The sequence below is a fragment of the Marmota monax genome, unplaced genomic scaffold (assembly GCF_021218885.2).
Source record: "Marmota monax isolate L192 unplaced genomic scaffold, Marmota_monax_Labrador192_F-V1.1 WCK01_AAM20220418_F8-fsc00005, whole genome shotgun sequence".
NCBI lineage: Eukaryota > Metazoa > Chordata > Mammalia > Rodentia > Sciuridae > Marmota > Marmota monax.
In genome coordinates, this window is record NW_026692254.1 from 32,325,909 (window position 1) to 32,349,235 (window position 23,327).

General features: G+C 40.6%; 1 protein-coding gene across 2 annotated transcripts in view; it reads right to left on the reverse strand.

Annotated features, from left to right (window-relative positions):
- Positions 1-245: 245 nt before the first annotated feature.
- Abhd17c (abhydrolase domain containing 17C, depalmitoylase) overlaps positions 246-23,327 on the reverse strand; it is a 54,349-nt gene continuing 31,267 nt past the window's right edge. The window contains exons 2-3 of one of the 2 annotated variants that reach the window (XM_046438544.2): positions 6,842-7,021; positions 246-1,710 (exon numbers count right to left, since the gene is read on the reverse strand). In XM_046438544.2, the coding sequence (XP_046294500.1) occupies positions 1,491-1,710; positions 6,842-7,021 (400 nt within the window). In that variant the 3' untranslated portion in view covers positions 246-1,490. The remainder of the gene's footprint in view (positions 1,711-6,841; positions 7,022-23,327) is intronic. The other variant, XM_046438547.2, reaches the window with a different exon arrangement.

Sequence of the window (23,327 nt, forward strand, 5' to 3'; positions counted from 1 at the left end):
ACTTGTTAAGTTGCTACGGCTGGCCCTTGAACTCAAGATCCTCTTGTCTCAGCTCCCTGAGTTGCTGGAATTACCAGCAAGTGCCACTATGCCTGGGCATCTAAGGCGTTTTATAGAGGAAAAAGCATATAGCTTGAGAAAGACAGTGATGTAGCCCATCAATTTCTTCTCAAACGAAGACAAAATGCTTTCTTACTATTTTCTTTAATGAAGAGAGAAAGGAAAAAACTGCACAAGCCTACGCATTCTGATCCATGCATCCTTTATTCCATTACCAACCACTGTGCTGCATCCAAGCAACAGTACACAAACTGGCAATCAACCGCAATCCAGTTGTACAACAATCTGAGGCTTACAGTACATTTAAGGCTTTTAAATTTGAAAAGAAAATAAAAATAAAACAAAGGACCCCCAAACCCAAACCCCCAACCAATACAAGTAGTGTAGCAATTTTAAGCATCTTCTATTTCTGATGCTCATTTGGCGCAAATCCAGTGTCAAAACCCAAATAACTCCTAAACTAAAAAGATTATTAGTTTAGTGAAATTTTAATTACATAAATTCTTCAAAGCATAAACTTGGAATTTTTGTCTTGGAAATGTTATAAAAATTTTTAATAGCAAAACATAGGAATAAAAACATACTAACAAAATGTATTCAATCATTTACATTACAAACAAGGAATTTGCAGTTTGTTGTTGTAGCCTGACAAAAGAAAACTACCCATTAAGAATCTATGCACAATGTAATTGCAAATATGTACAGTACTTTAAAAAAGCCTATTAGGAGGACTTTACAGAAGGAAAGTCAGCTAGGCTCTTTGATAGACCAACCAGACAATCAAAATATTAAAACTCTGTTGGCTAGTAATAAATTTACACTTAAAAAAACCCCCAGTTTCCTTTTGCTTAAGAATTTTCCAGTTATATTTATATTGTTACAGTTGATGAAGCTGCCCGTGATAGTTCCAGTAAATCACCCTTCAACTCATGTGTTTGGGAAAAGATCAGCACATTAACAAAAATTAATAAAAGGATTGCCACCACAGTGGTTTTCCAGTTACACCATCACAGCTTCACAAATGGGTAAATCCAGTGGCTGAGAAAGATCCACATATCAAATGTTGAGCACATTGGGGAAGAGAGGGCCAAGTCCTGCATCAATGAATGAGAAATGATGGGCAAGGGCATGAAACAGATGAGAGCACACTTTATACAGCACTAGAAAAGGTTCCCCACACTCAGCTCTCATTCCCATTCCTGTAGGTAACGAAGCTGGGAATCACAGCTGCGCAGTTTAACGTGTTGTGGGAATTGAGTAGAACAACCTCTTAATATAAAAGACTGAGGTCTGTTCACCTCTTTGATCAGAGTACCCTAAAGGTGGGCACTTCTTTGTGGTTATGGGCCAGTTAGCTATCCAGTTAAAGCATGTGCAAAACAGAGGACTCTTCTGTTCACAGTAAATGAGGTAAGATCGCGTTGTTGTCTTCAGGAATTAGGAAGTTCGTGAGATATAAACTGTTTTAGTCTTTCCAGGTATTGTGCATAAAGCTCTATGTCATTATGCCCAGCTCCCTCTACCCAGAGAGGCTCCACGGCTCGGGGGCAGCGCTCATACATCGCCAGGCCGTGGGAGAAGTCGATGACCTCATCTTCTGTACCATGAATGACCAACACAGGAGATGTGACTTTAGATATCTTGTCAATGCTGCAAAACAGAGGGAAAGGGATAAATGGACTCCTTTTAGTTATGCTCACGTCACCAAAGATGAGGAAGTTAATAATGGGTTTTTTTGTGTTTTTTTTTTTTCAATTAAAGACTTGGTTTTTTTTCAAGCGCAGTCTTAGGTTCACAGCAAAAATGAGAGGAAGTTATAAATATTCCCGTGTACCCTCTGGCCCTAGACATGCATGGCCTTCTCCATTATCAACAACCCTACCAGAGTAATCCAACTCTTACAGTTAATGAACCTACATGGATACACCATGATGATTTGGCTTCCTCTGCCATTTTTCTAGTATTTATTTTTTTCTTTTTTTAATATAACTTCATTTTGGATATACAGGAAAGGTGTAAAGGTAATACAGGGTTTCTACATGTTCTTAATCCACTTCCCATAAGGTTAAAGACATACATTGCCATGGTACATTTGTCAAAACTAAGAAACTAATTTGGATACATTAGCATTAACTAAAAACTTCAGACTTCATGTGAATTTCTCTAGTTTTTCTACTAATGTCTCTTTTCTGTTCCAGGATCCAATCAAGAATACCACATTGCATTTAGCTATTGTGTTTTTGTTAAAGTATTTTATTAAAAACAGAACTCCTAAAAGCATCAGACCAACAAACCAGTAACTAATATTTTTGATATATTCATGTTTTCAGAAAGAATTTTAAAAAATAAAAATAAACAGGCCAGCCCTTGACATATCTTGATCCACTGCCTCTCAAGTTCTCAGAAACAATTTTTTAAGAAAACTGATTAACAAGATGCAGAACTGCATTTCATAAAAGCTAAGGTATCAGTTTTCGATAAAAATTATACTATTCAGATTGAAAGCTTAACATGATTTAGATTCGATTTCAAATAACTTCTGAATGTTTATACAAATCAAATGTATTCTCAAAGAATGAATATTTAAGGATCTTCAAAGGAATGTGCTTCGGGCTCTAAAGCATATCTCAAGGAGGGACACGAAGGACTAACAGTGTTTGTTTGGCTAGGAGTCTGGGGGGCTTCTCTAATGCGGGTAACATTCATTTAACCTACAAATGAATCAAGAGCAATGAATCTTTCTCCAGTTTGTTCTCCCACCAAAGACCCTCTTATTTTTATTCTCTTTCCATGTCTGAGCCTAATCAAAGTTATATAAGGATAAAAATTGGTATTATTTGGGGCTGGGGTTGTGGCTCAGTGGTACAACACCTGCCTAGCACGTGTGAGGCACTGGGTTTGTTCCTCAGCACCACATAAAAAATAAATAAATAAAGATATTGTATTCATAAAAAATATATATATTAAGAAAAAAAAAGAATCGGTACTATTTGTGGGAATCTTTTTTTAAAATATTTTTATTTGTGCATTATAATTATATATAATAGTATAGTTCCCTGTGACATATTTATATATGCATATAAGTTGCCCCAATCCATTCCCCAGTACCTCCCCTTCTCTCCCATCCCTTCCACTGATGCCCTTCCTCTACTAGTTTTTCTTCTATTTATGTAAATATAAATGTACATATATATTTTTTGCACTGGAGATTGAACCTAAAGGGTGCATTACCACTGAGCTACATCCCCAGCCCTTTTTATTTTTTGAAAAAGGGTCTCACTTAGTTGCCCATTCTGACCTTAAACTTGTGATCATCCTGCCTCAGCCTCTTGAGTCTCTGGTATTACAGGCATGTGCCATAGTGCCTGGCTATCTATATTAAATTATATTTATGATAATGGCTGTATCATCATTATACATAAAGATGGGATGTGATATATTCATACATGCATATTACATAATTGGATCAATTTCATTCCTCAATTTCTTCTGTTTTCTTCTTTTTGATCCCCTACCTCGTCTCTAATCATCTCCTTTCTATTTTCATGAGATCCCATGGAAGTTTTGTTAAAAGTAACAGCTAACACTTATTAAACATTTACTATAACAGAGCGTTTTGTGCTTTATACACAATCTCATTTAATCGTCAGTGAAACATGATGAAAGAGGAGTGACCAGCTCCAATTTATCAAGGAGGGAACTGAGGCTCAGAGAGCTTATTAAATAACAGGCATGAAGCTGTGGAGATAATTAAAAGTTCGAACATCAAGTACACATTACAAAGGTCTATAAAGAATTGTCACAGTCTTTATTATTAACAACTCATGAAGCTGCCAACCACTTCAAGGTACCCCAGAAATATTGCAAAAGCTCATCAGCTATGTAATTTGCAAAGATCAAAACCTCAGTGGCAGTATTTAATTGTATTATTAGGAATCTTATTTGGAAACCTACTTTCCCCCTTTATGAAATTTAAAAGTGACCTCCTTTAAGAGAGTTTAACTATATTCAATTAAAAAGACATTCACTCAATGGTTTCAGTGGTTACGATGGGCCTAGGACTATGCCCCATGCTGCACTCCTTAGGGGAATCTCTTCAGTCTGAAGAATGTACTGAAGTTTAATGCCATGCTCTTAGCCTAAATGTAAAAGAGATGAAAGGAAAAAAAAAATACAAAGCCAGGTGTGGTGGTGCATGCCTGTAATCCCAGCAGTTTAGGGGGCTAAGGCAGGAGGATGGCAAGTTCAAAGCCAGCCTCAGAAAAAATGAGGTGCTAAGCAACCAACTCAGTGAGACCCTGTCTCAAAATAAAATACAAAATAGGGCTGGAGATGTGACTCAGTGATCGAGTGCCCCTGAGTTCAAGCCCCAATACAAGAGAGAGAGAGAGAGAGAGAGAAAGAAACAAACTTGTGATTGCAAGGATTCTCTTGCCTCAGCCTCTTGAGTAGCTGGATTACAAATGTGTGACACCATATCTGCGTATTTTGTTTTTTTAGTTAAATAAACACACACACACACACACACACACACAGTTGGACACAATACCTTTATTTTATTTATTTATTTATCTATTTATTTATTTATTCATTTATATGTGGTGCTGAGGATCAAACCCAGTGCCTCGCACATGAGAGGCGAGCGCTCTAACCGTTGAGCCACAACCCCAGCCCTAGTATTTTTTTTTTTAATACCAAAAAGGAAATATGAGAGTATCATCTTTTGAGGAGTGGAACATAAACAGAAATAATTCTGCCACTGGATAGCAGTGGACACTGGAAGAAAATGTTTACCAAATTCAATTAATGATTAAAGTTCATGCAACCATTAGTGGTTTGAAATTTATCATATTAATAATTTATGGCACTGAGTATAAAAAAAAATGATTCATTTTGTTGTCTCCAATCACCAAACTTAAGTAAGCAAATTACTTAAACTCTAAACTTCAATTTCTTGATCTGCAAAATGAGTACAGTAACTGGATCAACTTCTTAAGGCTGCCATGATGATTGAAGGGAAAAATGAACTTAAAACTCACAGCCCAATGACTGGTAAAACAGAAAAACTCAGTCTAATTTGTTGATTTGTTATTAATCAATAAGTTGCAATTAGTCCTGGCTGCTCTTTAAGGTATAGGCTAATTTAGAAGCCAGGAAAAAAAACTATTCATTATGTTGCCAGGGTAACTCCTGGCACTGCTTTCTATAAACATGCGGAAATATGTGTCTTTTAACAAACTGGTCTCTCATTACTGATTTAGCACAAATAAGGACACATTTGAGACATATATTAGCCCTATTTAGCATTCCTGGCCACACTATTAGAAATCCACTTTCCCATGAAGCTGAGTTTCACTGAGTCCTGGGGTAAACTGCATAGAACTGAAGTTCACACAAGGTGTGAACAGTGGGTTGCTCCTGTGAGACCAGTCTGTGCAGCACATGTTCATGCAGCCAAATAATGCCCACCTACACCCAGTAATAGCAGAATGACAGCAATTAATAGGTCAATCAAAGTTCTAAAACTGTATTACTTCTTCGGAGACTGTTCCTATAAAATGGTAGTATGTGTTAGCCAGCTTGCTGTAACAATCTCAGGATGATTTAACAACATACTGTGAAACAAGTTTAGGGGGCAAATATGTTCTATTAAAAAACAGAAACAGAGGTCTGGGGATATAGCTCAGTTGGTAGAGTGCTTGCCTACTAGATTCAATCCTGGGTTCAATCCCCAGCACCACCAAAAACAAACAAACAAACAAACAAACAAAAATAGAAATTTTCAAACAGAGGTATTCAAGAACCAATGTGCTCATTGCTTTTGTGTTTGCAGTATATTTTTCCTCCTTCTATCAGTAGGAACTAGAAAATAGCAGGAGTTAGGTTAGCAGTGCTCTGCCACCTCTAAAAGACTGGCAGGGGAGCCCACAGCTCTTGTTCTTATACTTCCCCTGGTAGGTGCACCTCTGCAGGACAATGCCTCCTGCTAAAAATGAGAGAGCAGAGGAAAAAGTGGTAGGTGGTTTGTTCACTTTTACTGTTCCTGAGGACAGTTACCACAAATCAAAACATGGCTTGCAAGTAATCCATTTTATCTTTATTTTGGAATTAAGGATTGAACTCAGGTTCTCGTGCATATTAGGCAAGGGTTCTACCACCAAGCTATATCCCCCAACACTTTTAATTTTATTTTGAGAAAGGGTCTTGCTAAATTGCTGAGGCTGGCCTGATCTTCCTGCCTTAACTTCCTGGGATTATAGGCATGTACCACTGCTCCTAACCCAAACTTTTAATTCTATTTACAAAGATTAACCAAGCATGTCACCTTTCCTTTACCTGTACTATGTAACTGGAAAAGCAAGAGAAATTTCAAACTTGAGTTTACTTGTCATTTTATTTGAGTGCCCATCCAAACAACTGCTAATTGTTTCTTCATTCTTTCTGCATGTGGCTTCCTCCAGATGAACAAATGCTGAACTATAAGTTCCTTTGGGGATATGTGGGTGCTATTTTTATTTTATGTGTTACAGCTTTATCTATTAATCCTAGGTATCAGCATATTCAAGGTCCTTATACATCCTCTGGGAAATTTTCATAAATTAGGTAGGCCCTAGAGGATAAAGTCTCTATGGTATATGTGTCATAGTTGCCTCATATCTCCAGCACAGGGCCCAATGTGTGGATATATTTAGTAAATACCTGGAAGTTGCACTGTTAATGGCAATATCAATGTGAGCTTGGGTTGTTGGCCAAGTTCACGCTTGTACTAAAGTGAGCTCACCTGGGGAACGCATCAAAGCAGTAGGTTTTCCTGGTATCCGGAAAAGCCACACGCAGACCAGACATCAGAGGGGAGTGGAGAATGACAGCAGCACACTCATACCGTGAGGCCAAGTCTACAGTGGGGACAGTCCCAATGCTCTGACCATAGAGGATAATGTTCTCTGGACTTACGCCATACCTGGGGAAATCAGAGGTGCATGCCATTAGCTAATGCAGGAAGAGAGAGAGGAGATAGTGAGACAGAAATCTTAAACCCGTAAAACTTCCACAGCTACCAGCTTAAAATCATATCATCTAACTTATATGCTTTAGATTAAAATGAACATGAACTTTGAGCTGAGGCTGCAACTCAATGGCAGAGCGCTTGCCTTGCACGTGTGAGGCACAGGGTTTGATCCTCAGCACCACATAAAAATAAACCAACAAAATAAAGGCATGCTGTCCAACTTAAAAAAAAAAACAAAAAAACATGAACTTGATTAAAAAAGAAAAGTTGGAGGCTTTTTTTTTTCCAGTACTGAGCGACTAAGATTCTGTCTTCTGCAATAGTTTGCAAAAATAACAAACATAACTTGTTTATAGCAGAGATGAAGCCAAGTTCTGCTTGGGCAAAAGATGTGCTTACGTGTACAAAGCAAAAAATAACACAGTGACTTCTGGTGGCAAACCAAACAAAACCAGAGTAATCTGGGGAAAGGTAACTTGTGCCCACGGAAACAGTGGCATGGTTCGGGCCAAATTCTGAAGCAACCTTCCTGCTAAGGCCATTGGACACAGAATTCATGTGATGCTGTACCCCTTAAACATTTGAACTAATGGAAAATAAAGATAGATTTTTTTTTTAATGTAACTTTTATCCCCTGGCACATTAACTAAATTAATGCATCAGAAATTTCAGCTTCTACATAGTCATCCTATTTCCTTTTTTTTTTTTTTTGATACCAGGGATTGAACTCAGGGGCACTTAACCACTGAGCCACATTCCCAGCTCTTTTTATTTTTTTTCTTGAGACAGGGTCTCACTAAGTTTTTTAAGCCCTCACTAAATCTCTGAGCTGCCCTGAAACATAAGGTCCTCCTGCCTCAGCCTCCTGAGACTCCGGGATTACAGGTGTGTACCACCATGCCCGGCTTATTTCCTAATATTCCTTCTTTATATTTCCTTTGATAATTATAAACACACTTTGTTGTTGTTGTTTGGTACTGGGGATTGAACTCAGAGCCACATCCCCAGCCCTATTTTTGTATTTTATTGAGAGTCAGGGTCTCACTGAGAGTTGCTTAACACCTCGCTTTTGCTGAGGCTGGCTCTGAACTCAAGATTCTCCTGTCTCAGCCTTTTGAGCCACTGGGATTACAGATGTGTTCCACCACACCCGGCAATAAACGCATTTCTGAAGTAAAAATGAAAATAGGCTTGCAAATTATATTAAGAGCTCTGCAGGTGAAGTTTTAATGATATGAAGGGTCTGAGTATCAGAAAAAGGTTTATTGAGACAAAATTAATTTGAAGACAACTGTATTTCTTTATTCTCTTCTCAATAGCTAAACCTTTCCAAGTCTTTCAACCCATCAGCGGTCCCTGAATTCATTCTCTTCAATTTTCAGTTGGGTAAAGGCCTGTGTAGAATACAGACTACAGCTCCCAGCCATCTTTGCAGCTTGGTTTGGCCAGAGACCAATAGGACAATAGGATGTGGACAGAAGTGAGGTGAGCAACCTTCAGGTCATAGCTTAGAGGGAAAAGTGTGCTTCCCATTTCCTTTCCCTTCCTGTGCATGAGAAGCAGATGTCATAGTAAAGATGGAGAAGAAAGCAACACCCTAGGTATGGTGGTGCAACAAAACTGAAGAAGTCCAGGAAAATGTGTGCCCTTTAACTAACCTACAAAGGATAGCCACAATCTATAAAAAAGTGCTACACATGAAAAAGACAAAAGTGGCAAAAGGAATGAAGATGTGGGACATAGGAGGAAACACACGCCTGACACACACACAAAGACGTGATGGCTTCATTGTGTCAGACCGTGAAGATGCAAATTAAAGGCAGGAGTGATTATTTTACACCCAAGAGATAGATAAAAATGAAAACATCAAGGGATGACAAGTTCACGGAACAGTGGAACTCCTTGCTGGGTGTAAATTGGTATAAGCACTTGGGAAAACAATTTGATATTATTTGGTAAAGTTGAAGCAATCCACAGTAGATTCCCAGCAGCCCAAAGTGGAATCCAACAATCCCACTTTTCAGAATAAATACCAACTACAGTTTCTAAGGTGATATGAAATGCTTTCTGATAAGAGACTTCAGTGAGAAGAACTATCAATCCACAGCTGAAGAGGATGACAGGATTCTAACCCCACTTTTTCCACCTCAAGCTCTAGGAAAACACCACAGGAAAATAAGGGGCCTAAAAAGAATCTGGGGAGGGAGCAGCTACTTCTGGCTTGGCAAGTCTTGGGATGCATTTTACAGAGAATTAACATCTGGGCTATGCCAGGGCAGGACTGAAACACAAGGAAATACAAAAGCCTGGGGGATGGGGTAGGGGGTACATGGTTGGGAGGAACTTAAAGGGAAGTTAAAGGCTGGAACCTGTCCTAAAGGTGAGGGCCACTGGAGTATCAAAGGGCGAGGTGACAAGAACAAACCTGTGCTTTGGGAGGATCCTCTTTCCCAAGTCAAGAAGAGAGATGACAGAGGCATGAAAAGGAAACAAGGAGATCAATTAAGGGACTGTGAGGGATCCTACAGGGAGGAGGACACAAAAGATTTTTAGAATTTTTTTAAAAATAGACTATACCCTCTATTTTCTAAAGTGAAGTGTCTGTGTGGCCCAGATCCCTGGAACTTGACACCTTCTAATACAACTGCCCAAGCAGAAGTATGCTGGAAGCAGGTCTCGCCCACTCTTCTCCCTTCCCAGTGAAGAACAAGTTTATTAAATGGTCACAGGAGTCTTGATGGTGAGGAGTGGGGAATTGATAGCAGCAGCATCCTGTGCCCAAAATCTATGTTAGAGACCAAGATTTTAAAAGCACAGCCATGCTCAGGAAATTATTTAGCTTTTGGCTAAATGGAAATTATTCCAGGAGCCTCCCCCAGTGCAACTGCCACCAAATCCGTTCTTTAATTTCTAATTTTAACCTGGAGTTTAGGGACCTCTTGGGGAGAGCATAAATATTTGGAGTTTCCCTTTCCCCTCAGTCTTCAGATTTTCGGAGTAGCCTACGTCTACCTAAAGCATAAGGGCCACTGGATACTGATGGAGGATAATCAAGTGCCTGCAGAAAAAAGAGCCCCCCGTTTCCACATCTGGGGTGAGGACTCATTCCATAACTGCCACTCCTATTATAGGATATTTTACTATCAGCTGTAGAAAATCAATCATAAATTAAATAAAATGAAGGGGGAAAGAAAAGAAAGGGGGAAATGACAACTGAAGGCAGTTAATGAATGAAGAAACAAAAAATTAAAGAGGGGGCTGGGGATGTGGCTAAAGCGGTAGCACACTCGCCTGGCATGAATAAAAATAAAATGAAGATGTTGTATCTGCCGAAAACTAAAAAATAAATATTAAAAAGGAGATGGTTAATATTAAAAATCAAGAATAGGGGACTGAGATTGTGGCTCAGTGGTAAAGTGCTGGCCTAGCATGCACAAGGCATTGGGTTCGATCCTCAGCATCACATAAATGTAAAATAAAGATATTGTGTTCACCTAAAACTAAAAAAAAAATTATATAAAAAAATCAAGAATAAAGTAAATGACTGCCAAGATGGCATCAGACTAACCTTTACTGATCAAATCTGAGGAATTATGAGGGTTGTAGGCAATCATGGTTTTATGACAGTGATGAGAAAATGTTCATTCCACTTTTTATTAAGTTAAATGTGTTCTTTCAAAATCCTGGCTCTTCTACACTCTATGTCATGGGACTTTATGAGCTCAGGGGTTACAGTGAACTAATAAGCTCAGGGAGAAGTGAACAAGGATGAAAGATGCAAGCTTGCCACGTGGGGCAGAGATGAATGTTGTGGTTACCTGCCAGGCAGCTTTTTCTCTTCTGAGTGTCACAAACCATCCATCCTCAGAGATTTCAATCTCCTTTTTGTGTGTGTGTGTGATGGTGGTGGCACTAGGAATTTAACTCAGTATACACTAACACTGAACTACATCCCCAGCCTTTTTATTTTGAACAAGGTCTCACTAAGTTGCCCAGGCTGGCCTCAAACTTGCAATCCTCCTGCCTCAGCTTCCAGAGTCTCTGGGATGACAGGTATGCACTATCACGCTCAGCCCTTATCGCTTTCCGGTGTCTAATGGAAAAGTTGGAACTATATCACCTAAGGACTCACAGCTCTAAAACTTCTGTTTATGAGCCCCAGGAAGCGCCATCTTTACAAATTCTATTTTGAGTTCCATCAGATGCATATCCTTCATGACAGTCAATGATCCATGAGTCAAAGACTTTACTATAATTTTACCAGGCAAAACACAGAACACCAAGCCATTAAGGAAAAAAAGAGGAGGTGGTGGAGGGAGGAGAGAGAGAAAATGTATTACATTAAAATCAAGAACTTCTGGTCATTGTATGACATCATTAAAAAAGTACAAGTGGGAAAGGGCATTTGCCACATACATAACCAACAGAGGACTTAAGAACTACTAATCAACAAGAAAAACAACCAAAAATGGAATGGAATTTTACAAAATGAACATTTCATAAAAGAAATCCAGAGGGTCAAGAGAGACAGACAGACAGATTCAACTTCATTAGTTAAAAAGAAAAGAAAAAAAAGAAAAAGAAATACAAACTAAAGTCATAATGTGATATTCCAGATACTCACCAGATTGAGAAATACCTAAGAGTTTGACAATGGCAGGTGCTGGCAAGGATGTCAGCAACAGGAACACTCATTCCCTGCTGATGGGGATGCAGTCTGAGAGAAGCACTCAGAAACAGTTTCTCAATATTAAGTAAAACTGAAGATAAATTAACACAAACTCAGGGACCTATTCCAAGACATATTCACTACAGAAATATCCACCAAAAAATACCCAGGGTGCTCTACCATGGGGTTATATTCCCAGTCTTTCTTATTTTTTTATTTTGAGACAGGGTTTCCCTAAGTTGTCCACACTGGCTTTGAACTAGCAATCTTCCTGCCTCAGCCTCACAGTCACTGAGATTCTACATGTACATCACCACACCTGGCCAACAGCAAGTCCTGAAGACCAACTATTAAGAAGGGCAGAAACAACTGGAATGCAGCTATATGATACTGTTTGCAAAAAATCTAAACTCACCCCAATTAAACTTTATTGTTTGGGAATATTTAATCAGGTTGTTCAACTATAGAGAAAAATAAGGAAGTGAATCCCCAGGAGTCAGGACACTGTTTACAGACAGGGTAAGGGGCAGGGCTACATCTGGAAAGGAGCCTGTCACTTGGGGGATGAAGAATGGTTATGGTCTCTGCCTTGTCATAGGTACTCCTGTCATAAGTCATTAAGCTGGACATTTGCATTTTATGAACTTACAATGTCATAACAATAACAAAAAAAAATTTTTTTAAAGTATACCAGACACGCAGGGCACATAGCCACATGCCTGTAATCCCAGCAATCCAGGAGATGAGGGCAGGAAGATCTCAAGTCCCAGGCCAGCCTGGGAAAAGGCATTAAACCAACTCACAAGAGTAAAATCCTTATGTCCTAATCACCTGTTAAAGGCCCACCTTCCAATATATTTCAACTAAATTTCATCTTGAGTTTTGACGGTAACAAATATTGAAACCACAGCAATAATTTTTAGAACAATACCAATTCAATTCCAATACCAATTCAAATCCAATTTTAAAAGCATGTGCCAAGAACAACATTAACCATGGGAGGCTAAGGCAGAAGGATTGCCAAGTTTGAGGCCAGCCTAAGCAACTAAACAAGGCCCTGTCTCAAAATAAAATGAAAAGAGGTGAGGGTGTAGCTTTGGGAAAGTGGTAGAGCATCTGAGGCCCTGGTTAATCCCTAGTCCAAAAAAAAAAAAAAAAAAAAAAATCCTGATCCTTTAGCTATGGACACAGCTCTCCCAACACTGTTAGAATTCATGCAGATTTTGTGCTAAAAAAAGAAACTTCCTAAGGAATTAGGAGGCCATTAAAAATCATGTTTCATAGTTAGTTAGTAAGGAAAAACTCATGTTAGAATGTTCCCAAAAAAGCAACCTACAAGAATGGGGTTGCAATTAGGTTCCTAAAAAAAAAAAAAAACTACACAAGGGAAAAGGAACTTGAAAGCAACATGTGAAAATGACTTTAATGATGATTTTCTTCCATGGTAAAACAGAATGATTTTTCTTTTTTCATATTTTATTCTAACTGGAAAATGGAACTTATGGTGTTTCTGATAGGAGTCTACAAGAAGGGCTCAAAACCCAGTCAGTCTTAGGACGTGCGTTTCTTCCAAGAACTCAAAGACATAGCTTAGGGGAAAGGATACCAACATGGCAGCAATGTGGAGGGCCAGCAGGGAGAAGACTTGCACAGGCACGTAACAAGGTCAGGGTAAACTACTGGTCTGAGTGGGTGGCAAGATTAGAGCTGCTGGCTAGGCGGGGGCATCAGGAGGTCTGAACGTGTGGGAAGAGTAAAGCCAGAAAACAAAACATGTGAAAACAAACCTAGGCACAGACTTGGTGGCAGGGATGAGGAAGCCAGACAGGGGAACTAGGAGAAAGGTCAGAAGGCACAAAGCATCTGCACAATAGGTACCCAGCACCAACAATTTGAAAAGGAAGAAGGAACTACCTAAAAAGGAAGAGAGTTAGGGCAAAAGAACCCAGGCAGAGGATCACCTATAAGTTCACAGAAATGCCTGGATGACACAGAGTCAAGAGGTGAAAATAGGGTGGGTGCCAATAAACACATAACAGAAAACTCAGATGCAGGGCCATCACTAAGACATGCTAACGTTATGTGGGGGCCTGGGAGCTGACCCATGGCTTGAGGGTTCAGTGGTCTAGGAAGGTTTCCCCACTTCTGAAGGAAGGGGTAAAAAATTCTGCACTAGGGGAAGTTACGCAAACTGTGCTTGCTATTAACTACCACATCATTCTGAAAGTGTTCTCTACTTCCCCTAATATTACAGTAGCCAGATTTCTTCTCTGAGCACTCTTCTTCTATTTCCTTTGCTCATTCTTTTTCTTTCTCTCACATTTGGCCGCATTTTTAACCCTTTTCTGGACTTTTTTCCTCTTCATATTTATGCAGAATTCTTCAGTGCCAGCATCTATCATATCTAGCAGATATATGATAGTTTTGCAATAAATATTTGTTAATGAATAAATGGATGGTTCAGTTTCTGAAATCTGTTCTTCACTGTAGGTGCCTCATCTTGGCTCTAGTCTCCCAGTTCTTTGCTTTCTATTGCTATTTCCTCGTGAATATCCCATCACTTCACACTCAACACTTCTCAAAAACTGACTCTTCATTTTCCATCTTTTCATTTATACCAGTTCACCATACACTTCACCTCATGGACGGAGAATTAGGATAAATCTCACCCTTCTCTCTCCCTTCTCCCTCACATACTCTTAGTCACTAAGTCCTTCCATGTCTATCTTTGAGATGTTTTTTAGACTGACCACCTTTTGACACCAGCTTGTTGCTTTGTGGCTAGCAGCTACACATGGCAGCAACCTGTGGTCAATCAATCAGGGTCTGCCTGTGGATCAGTATATAAATGGGCAGTTTGCCCAATGACAAGTTTCTTTACTACAGGTACCCACTGCCTGGCCCCCAGAGGTCTTTTTGAAACCCTTACTACTGCTGCCTCTATGTCCATCTCCTTGATGCTTACACTGCTCCAGTGGGTCCTTCGCTGCTCAAGCTACCAATCTATCCTGTTCTGTCCTTTTGGTTTCTGTGTGTCATCATATGGCCGATGAGGAAGCAGGTGTCCTAGTTCTTGACTGCTGACCTGGTTTTAATCCCTGTCTTGCTGTGACTCATGTTAATGGCTGCATTCTGACAGCCTGCCAGCATTCATTCTGGCCTCTTTCCTTTTCCCAGGACAAAACCTTGGAATCCCCCAGGCCTAATCAATATCCATGCCTGACCTCTACTTTTCTCTTCCAAAACTACCTTCCTTCCACTTTCTATCTATAAGAACTGCCACACTCCCCACTCCAATCCATCCTGTGCATCCTCGTTACAAGTGTTCCTTGGAAACAAAACAACTTTTGTTATGTTACTTTGCTAATGAAACCCTTCAGCAAATCACTAAGGATAAAAGTCCATGGGCTCAATTAATCTACATCTGGCCCTGACAAATTACTCCTCTTTTTCTTTTCTGTCCAAGTTACTTAAGCTCCTGCTCCTGAAGGCTGGGCTCCTCTTAACTGGCTCATAAAAACCACTGCTACTATCCATCATTAGAAAACCCTGGGTCATGCAGGTCCCTTCCAGGCCTATCTCTTTTGCATAGTAATCCTAATGCCTCCAACCCATCAACAGTATTTTCTTCCCTGAGCCATTCACTAAGGTGCTTACATATGTGAAAGTGTAAGTAATAAGCCACTTTGTGAGAACCCTATACTGCCAATGAGGCTGTAAGCTCCACAAGGTTAGGTAAAACTGTTTTCCTCTTTGGTGAAGTTAACACCCAAGCCCAGAGATCAGTGAGCTTAGAGGCACCTCTTACTTTGAACAGAAAGTGATTCTAGCCAAAGGCTATTTCTGAACAAATTAAAACTAAATTTCAAGTAGAGTTATTCCAATAGATATAAAAAGCTGTTCAAAGTTTAACATCCTCTTAGGGATCTGGATAGGAGCAGAATCTCTTGTTTGCAAAGTAGTAAGAATGAAGACCACATTAATTCTTAGTGAGCTTGTAAACATGCGTGCTTTTAGGCATGATATGAGATTTTCTTAAAACACAGCACAAGGAGCTGGGCACGGTGGCGCATACCTGTAATCCCAGCAGATTGGGAGGCTGAGACAGGAGGATCACAAGTTCAAAGCCAGCCTCAGCAGCTGCAAGGCACTAAACAACTCAGTGAGACCTTGTCTCTAAATAAAATACAAAATAGGGCTGGGGATATGGCTCAGTGGTTGAGTGCCCCTGAGTTCAATCCCCGGTACCAAAAAAAAAAAAAAAAAAAAAAAACAGCACAAGGAATCAAAGGAGGGAAAGACAAGATACTGAATAACTACCCTAACTAGCAGTGTTACTTGTAAATTCCCTTGGAAGGCCACAAGTTTTGCTGTCAACGTCTCCAAATGCCCACTGACTTTGCAATCACAAGCTATGAGGAGCACAGGTGGATCACTGGAATGAAGTTTTCAGTTTCTACACAGGACATGACTCACCCTGGAGCCAAGGGCTCTGTGACACTCTCAGCAGCAAGAGAGAGGGCTGGGGCAGGAACACCCACAAACAGAGGCTAAGAGGGCTGAGATGGTGTTCCATGGGAATGGCCATTTATAAGGTGAAAATAGGTTTGTTTTTGTTTCAATGTAAGGCTTTCTTCTCTTTCTATAGCCATGAACCAGCCTGAGACATACTGCATCCTGTTTAAGATAATAGGCCTTGACTTTGTCCTTTTTGTCAAGAGCCTTCCCATTTATCTTCAGAAGCAGCACATTTGGCACAGTTCCGCTGACTTTTGAAGTCAACATTTTAAATATTTCAGAGCCAGAATTCCTAGGGGAAATATCTTAAGACATAGGACAAAGATAAATACACAAATAACATAAATGTTAATTGAAGGATGATGTCGGAGGATATGGAGAAACCCTCATAAACTTTGGACCAAAGCCTCAGAGCAAAAGACCAACTGTGCAAAGGAAGCAGGTGTATACATGAAGGACCTGCCAAAAGCACAGATGGCCATGTGGGATCCCTTTGCTTTCAGACATTAAAATGGCAAACCAATCTTGTACTCTCTGGGGACAATGCTTAATAAACATGTGCCCTACATGAAGAAGACGGGGGAAAATATCAATCACCTAAAGCATTATTTTCTTTCTTACAACACACCTTTTGAGTTGGACATGGCAGCACATCCTTGTAATCCCAGGAACTCAGGAGTCTGAAGCAGGAGGACTGCAAGTTTGAGGCCAGTCTTGGAAACTTTTTTTCTGTTTTTTTTTTTTTTGGATACTGGGGATTGAACCCAGGGTTCTTTACCATTGAGTTACATCCCTAAATCTTTTTGGGTTTTCAGATAAGGTCTCACTAAGTGAATGAGAATCTTGCTAAATTGCCAAGACTGGCCTCAAACTTGGTGATTCTCCTGCCTCCTGCCTCAGGCCTCCCAAATTTCTGGGATTATAGGCACACACCACCACACTCGGCTCCAGCCTCAGAAACTTAGACTCTAACAGGGTTATGCTGGACACAGTGGTGCACACCTGTAATACTAGTGACTTGGGAGAATCACAAGTCAGCCTTGGCAACTTAGTGTGACCCTAATGCAAAATAAGAAATAAAAAGGGCTGGGGGTGTAGTTCAGTGTTAGAGCACTACTGGGTTCAATACCCAGTACAAAAAAGAAGAAAATGAGATTCGAAGCAATAAATAACACCAAAAACAGGTACTGATAAAAGGAATAGTATGGCCAGGAAGCTTACAGAGAGTTCAGCTAAGAGAAGGATCAGGGCAGGGACTGGGAAGTGGGGAACAGCTTCAGGCAGAAAGCAGAGCTTGAAGCCAAGGTCAAGGGAGGAAAGTCTAAAAAATGTCAAAAGAAAGGCAAGGGAAGCAGGGGAGGCAGAGCACCCACACCTTGGGCCTGGAGTCCGGCTGGGCTGGGATCAGTGAGGAGTTTATGCTGATAAGCGGCAGAATGTAGAAAGAAGGTGGAGCTAGATATGGAAGGGCTTGGGGATTGTGCCCAGATCCAAGAATATGGAGACTGGCTGCAAGCTGTGGCAAGAGGCAAGAAGACAAGGCTGGGATTGTGGCTCAGTGGCAAGTGCTTGCCTGGCATGTGTGAGGCACTGGGTTTGATCCTCAGCACCACATAAAAATAAATAAATAAAATAAAGTTATTGTGTCCATCTATAAATAAAAATATTAAAAAAAAAAAAAGCAAGAAGACCATGGTGGGGAAGAAGTGTTCTGTGAAAGAGTTACTCATTTCAGAAAAGTATGTGGCAGAAAGGACTAAGGGAGACATTCAAAGACAACCCTAAGGTAAGTGTTGAGAAAACAGGCTCAAAATGGAAATCTTGGGAAAGAGATTATGGGGGGAATTAAATTCTGTTTCAGTAGGGATTAAGTTCAGTTTGGGAACATAGTGAGTATCAAGCAATTGTGGAATATTCTAAGCAGGGCATATAAAAGTCAACCTCTCAGGGTTAATTAAAAATAAAAATCTTCCTAGAGTTGTTTGACATCTTTGTTACAAAGCTGGACCCTTGAGTTCACCTCATTCTACCTCCTACTGGACTACAGAGGAGGACGAGTGTCCAGAAGAAGCAACAGCCTGAAAACAAGTCTTTTGTCCCCCAGCATCCGGGGGATTTGATTCCAGGACCCTTGTGGGGATGCTCAAGTCCCTTATATAAAATGGTATAATATTTGCATATAATCTCCATATACTTTAAATAATCTCCAGGTTCCTTATAATCCATAATACAATGGAAGTGCTAATGTAAGTAACTGTTACACTGTATGATTCAGGGAACAGTAGCAAGAGAAAAGAGTCTGAACCAGGCCTGGTGGCACTTGCCTACAATCCCAGCTGCTCCGGAGGCTGAGGCAGGAGGATTGTGAGTTCAAAGCCAGCCTCAGGATTATGAGTGCCAGCCTGTGCCAGCCTCAGGAATAGGGAGGCACTAAGTAACTCAGTGAGACCCTTTCTCTAAATAAAATACAAAATAGGGCTGAGATGTGGCTCAATGGTTGAGAGCCCCTGAGTTCAATCCTTGGTACGAGAAGAGAAGTCTGCACATGCTCAGTAAAGATGTGACCACAGTAGGCCGCATTACACAGCTGGCAAACAAGAAAGACAAGGCAAACTAGGCTCAGACGACTGCTGGAGAGGGGCTGAGATGCTAAAGGCAGAAGCTATGTGTTGTATACCACAAATGGATTCTGCATAGTACTCAGGGAAGAAATTCAAGTTTTGCTTTCAGAAACGTGTTGGAGTTATTGTTTCCAAACATTTCTCATCTGCAGTTGGTGGAACCCATGGATGTGGTACCCTGAGATATAAAACACTCACTGTGTAGCTAATGGCAGAGGCTCTGGAGGAATCAAGGGGCACAATCCCCATGCGAGATGGCGGTGATACAATGCAGAGAATAAAAGCACTATGGGGAAACATCACTTACAAAAAGGCTCAGTGAAGCCCTTCTTAAACACATTTATTTCAAAGCGTAGCTCTACATGTATCATCCAATATTTGTAAAGCACCCTTGTTTATGATGATGCTTCATTCTATCTTAGATGCTTCCAATTTTCTTCTAAATGTTGGTTCAGGGAGGGCTTTCTGTGTCAGGTCAAAGTCCACCTTCAAAACAACTCAATTCTTTCTGACACTGAAGGCTATTTCCTTTTTTAGTCCTATAACTCTCTCCTTGTCAAAGCACAAGTAAACAAGACCTGATGGAATTGCTTAATAGTTTAAAAGTCAACCTTTCAGAGGAAAAGTTACAGCTTTAAAGAATATAAAATTAACAGCTTTCTCTGGAGCTGTTAACAATTAAAATAAAATAATTTGCTTTAACTTATCTGAACATAATTGTGCTGAAATTGTTCTAATGATAATTGAGACTCTTAGAATTCTGTAATTATCTAACATAGTGGGAAAATTCAGAAAATGCTCACTCCTGACTATTGCTGCACAAATACTTATTACTAGCTAGAATACCACCTACCCTATAGGGTTACTCAGAGGATTATAGGTGCAGGTTTATATCAAATCCCAACAAAAGCATCTGACAAAAAAAAAAAAATCCTCAATAAATGTTGCTTCCACCCATTCCAACACAAAGACAGAAGCTTGCTAAAGTGAAGCTCTGAAAGACCCATGATTCTACTTCCAAGAAACTGAACTGAAAAGTAAGGTACCGATTTCAAAAGAATCTCTTGGATGGGAAAATAAACTTTAAAAATCCAATTTAATGATCCACCTCATGGCCAAGGCTGAAAGTTCTTCCTTAGAACTAGAAACCTGAACATACAATGCCTAATTGCTTTATCTTGCTGTAAGATGACTTCTCAAAGGAATATGGCAGACATGACTTGAGATGGCTAGGAACCTTGAACTGAGTCACAAGAACTGTGGACCTGAGACTGCAGTACTACAGACCACAGTAGTTCTTGCACCAACACTGCCAAGCTATCCACTGGCACGCTCTTAGATGGCAACACAGTGCAAGCAGAGAGTACCACTCCATCTTTGTGGAGCACCTACCTACCTCCCAGCCCTGGAACTCCAGGTGTGCACACACCTCTGAACTGGCCAATGGCACCTGGATCTCCAGCCAGAAGGACTAGTCAATCACCCCCAAGATGTCTGCACCCACTTCTATTGGGCATAGGGCAGGATGCCTTTGTCGTCCACACAGAAAGGGCCTCCTTGGGAATAACTACAGAGAGCAAAGCTGAGGAGAGTGAGAGCCTACATCCAGATGCACTGGAGGCCCCGCATCCAGTCTTGTGCTTCAATTTGGGTAGAGTGTGAATGTCTCTCTCTCTTGAAGTAGGACAAACACTGGACATTTGTAAGCCCTGGGAGTATGAGGTCACAACCACATGGAGGTCTGAGACAAGGAAAGGAGGGTAGAGAACTGAGGAATAGGGCACAGCTGGAGAAGGCTTTGGCTTCAACATCTGCATCTGGCTCCACCCTGCATCTGAATGCTCTCCAGTACCACTGCCTTGGCCATAAAGGGATCTAATAACTCTGGCCTCCAGCGACTGCAGTGACAGTTATATGAAAGAGTTAAAGAAACTGCTAGGTACAGGCAGGACAGTCTCCATGCTTAGACTAACTTTGAAACAATAAGAGGTGTGCTAAGTTCTTTCTCTTTCATGATTTTCTTCCCCTCTTCACTCTCTCTAGGGCTGCTCACCTATTTTCCACTGCAGAATGTGGCTTGGGGGGGATTCCAGATGGCCCCCAACACCAGAGACAACACCTGGCTCTCTCCCCTCAACTGAGGCTTGGAATGGTCCTGCTTCACCTGATAGTCCTTCAAACACCTCCTGCAAAATTCACAGTGAAAGTGTGTCCAATGTCCAACAGGCTCCAATGGGCAGACTTCATGAAGAAGCTCACTGCCCCCTACTCCACCCTGCCCTGCCCAATGACATCTTCAGATCTGTTCCAGGCCTAATCTTGCCAGTGTGCTTGCCATGGTCCTTTTCTCCTTGTGTTCCCTACTCTTCGTTCTGCTTCTAGAACCTTCCATTTCTCTTTTCATCCTTCTTAAAAGTACAGGGTGTGGTGGCACATGCCTATAATTCCAGTGACTCAGGAAGATCAGGCAGGAAGATCGGTTCAAGGCCAGTCTCAGCAACTTATGGAGGTCCTGTCTCAAAATAAAAACTAAAAAGAGCTGGTGATGTGGCACAGTGGTTAAGCACCCCATTCCTAGTACCAATAAAAAAAGTACATAAATAAATAGATAAATAATTTAAAACTTCACAGCATCCATTATGGAAATATCTCAAACCACAGGACAGGCAGGGAGAGGTCCTTAGAGATCATACAGATGCACCAATTTATTTTATAGATAAGGAAACTCAAGCTTTGAGCACAGTTATTGACTTAACTCACAGCCTAATTACTAAGACAGCTTTGAAAAGTATATCAGAGCCAGACTTACGGACTAAACAGACTTGGCAAAGAACTATAAAGCCTATGAATTACAAATCAAGCTTCACCGGACTGAAGCAGCTCATGGCTTCCGACAGGCAAACCCTGTGTGAATTCCTGCTGTGGCTGCCAAGCTCCAGCCCCGTTCTGGGCTCGGTTACCTGTGTGTGAAAAAGGCTCTTCCATGACAAGTGGCGCTCAACACTGAGTTCTCTCACACACCCCCTCTGGCCAGAGGAGCAGCCCAGACCACACATGTACCCAGCATCAGCTGCAGCACTGCAATGCTGTTTTAGAAACGAATATCCCATCCATGGGCATGGAATCTGAGTTGAGGAAAAAAATTAAGTCCAGAGGATAAACAGTAGTGATGGTGCCAAGGTCCTCATGCCACAGGATGGCATATTTAAAAAGGGTTATAGTGGCAAAAACTTGCCATATATGTTTTACCACAATTTTAAAAAGGAAAAAAAGTGACATTTCTCTTCAATCTGATTTACGTGAATCATTTCTTGATTAGATGGTAGAAAGAAAATCCAACCTCTCCTGAATGCCAAATGAGATTATATTACAACCATACTATACTAAGTAAAAACAATAAATGGTAAAACAGGAATAAACAGTAAAATCTTACCTTTTACTGTAAAATCTCTAAAATTCAAGGGTACCCCTGTAATCCCAGCTACTCTGCAGGCTGAGGCAAGAGGATCACAAATTCAAGGCCATCCTCAGTAATTTAGCAAGGCCCTCAGCAACTTAGTGAGACCAGCCTCAAAATAAAAAATAAAAAGGGCTGGGAGTGTAACTCAGTGGTTAAGCACCCCTGGGTTCAATCCCCAGTATCAAATCAGAAAGAAAGAAAGATAGATCAATCGATCCAAGAACATTAAAATTTACCAGTAACATGTTTATAAAGCTTATAAAAATGTGTGTGTCACTAAATACTGTTTTCTTCTGACCAATCTGGTAGAATACTCTACTCAGGGTATATCTCAGAGGGCAGTCAGCGGGTTCAGGGAAGTGATGATAACCAAGCTGAGATCTTAAAATAACTCTATTTTATTTAAACACAACATTGACTTCCCTGCCATGAAGACCCTTCCATTACTTATCCTCCTCGCCTGGGTTTTAAAAAGCACAACAAAGGAAAACCACTCCTTGGGAAGGCACAGTAATTCCTCCACCCTCCCCTCTTGGAGATGAAAGGGCTCCCACAGGACCATCACAAAAGGCAGCCCCCCCCCACACACATACTGAGTGGAAACGCAGACGCAAGTATTTCTTGCAAGTATTTCTTTCAGCGGTATCTTTCATTTAAATAAAACAGTAATGAGACTCCCATTTCTATATTTGAACACTCAAGGGCAGCTGGTAAAGAGAGCGGCTGCATTCTAACAAATCTCCCCAACCCGTCTGTCAAGGGCACGGGATTGGGGATTATCCTTGCCAGATCCAATCTCCATGGCCTCCAAACAGAGGACAGGGACTTTGTGACTCAGAAGCCTAACCCATAGAACATGCTGTTTCCTTTTACTGTATTGACCTAAAATTAGACTTCAAGGTGACTTCAATGTTAAATTTGAATTAAAATACTAGGTAGTGTATAAACTTAACGATGCAAACCCTACATCCTTCTTTATCGTAAACAGGA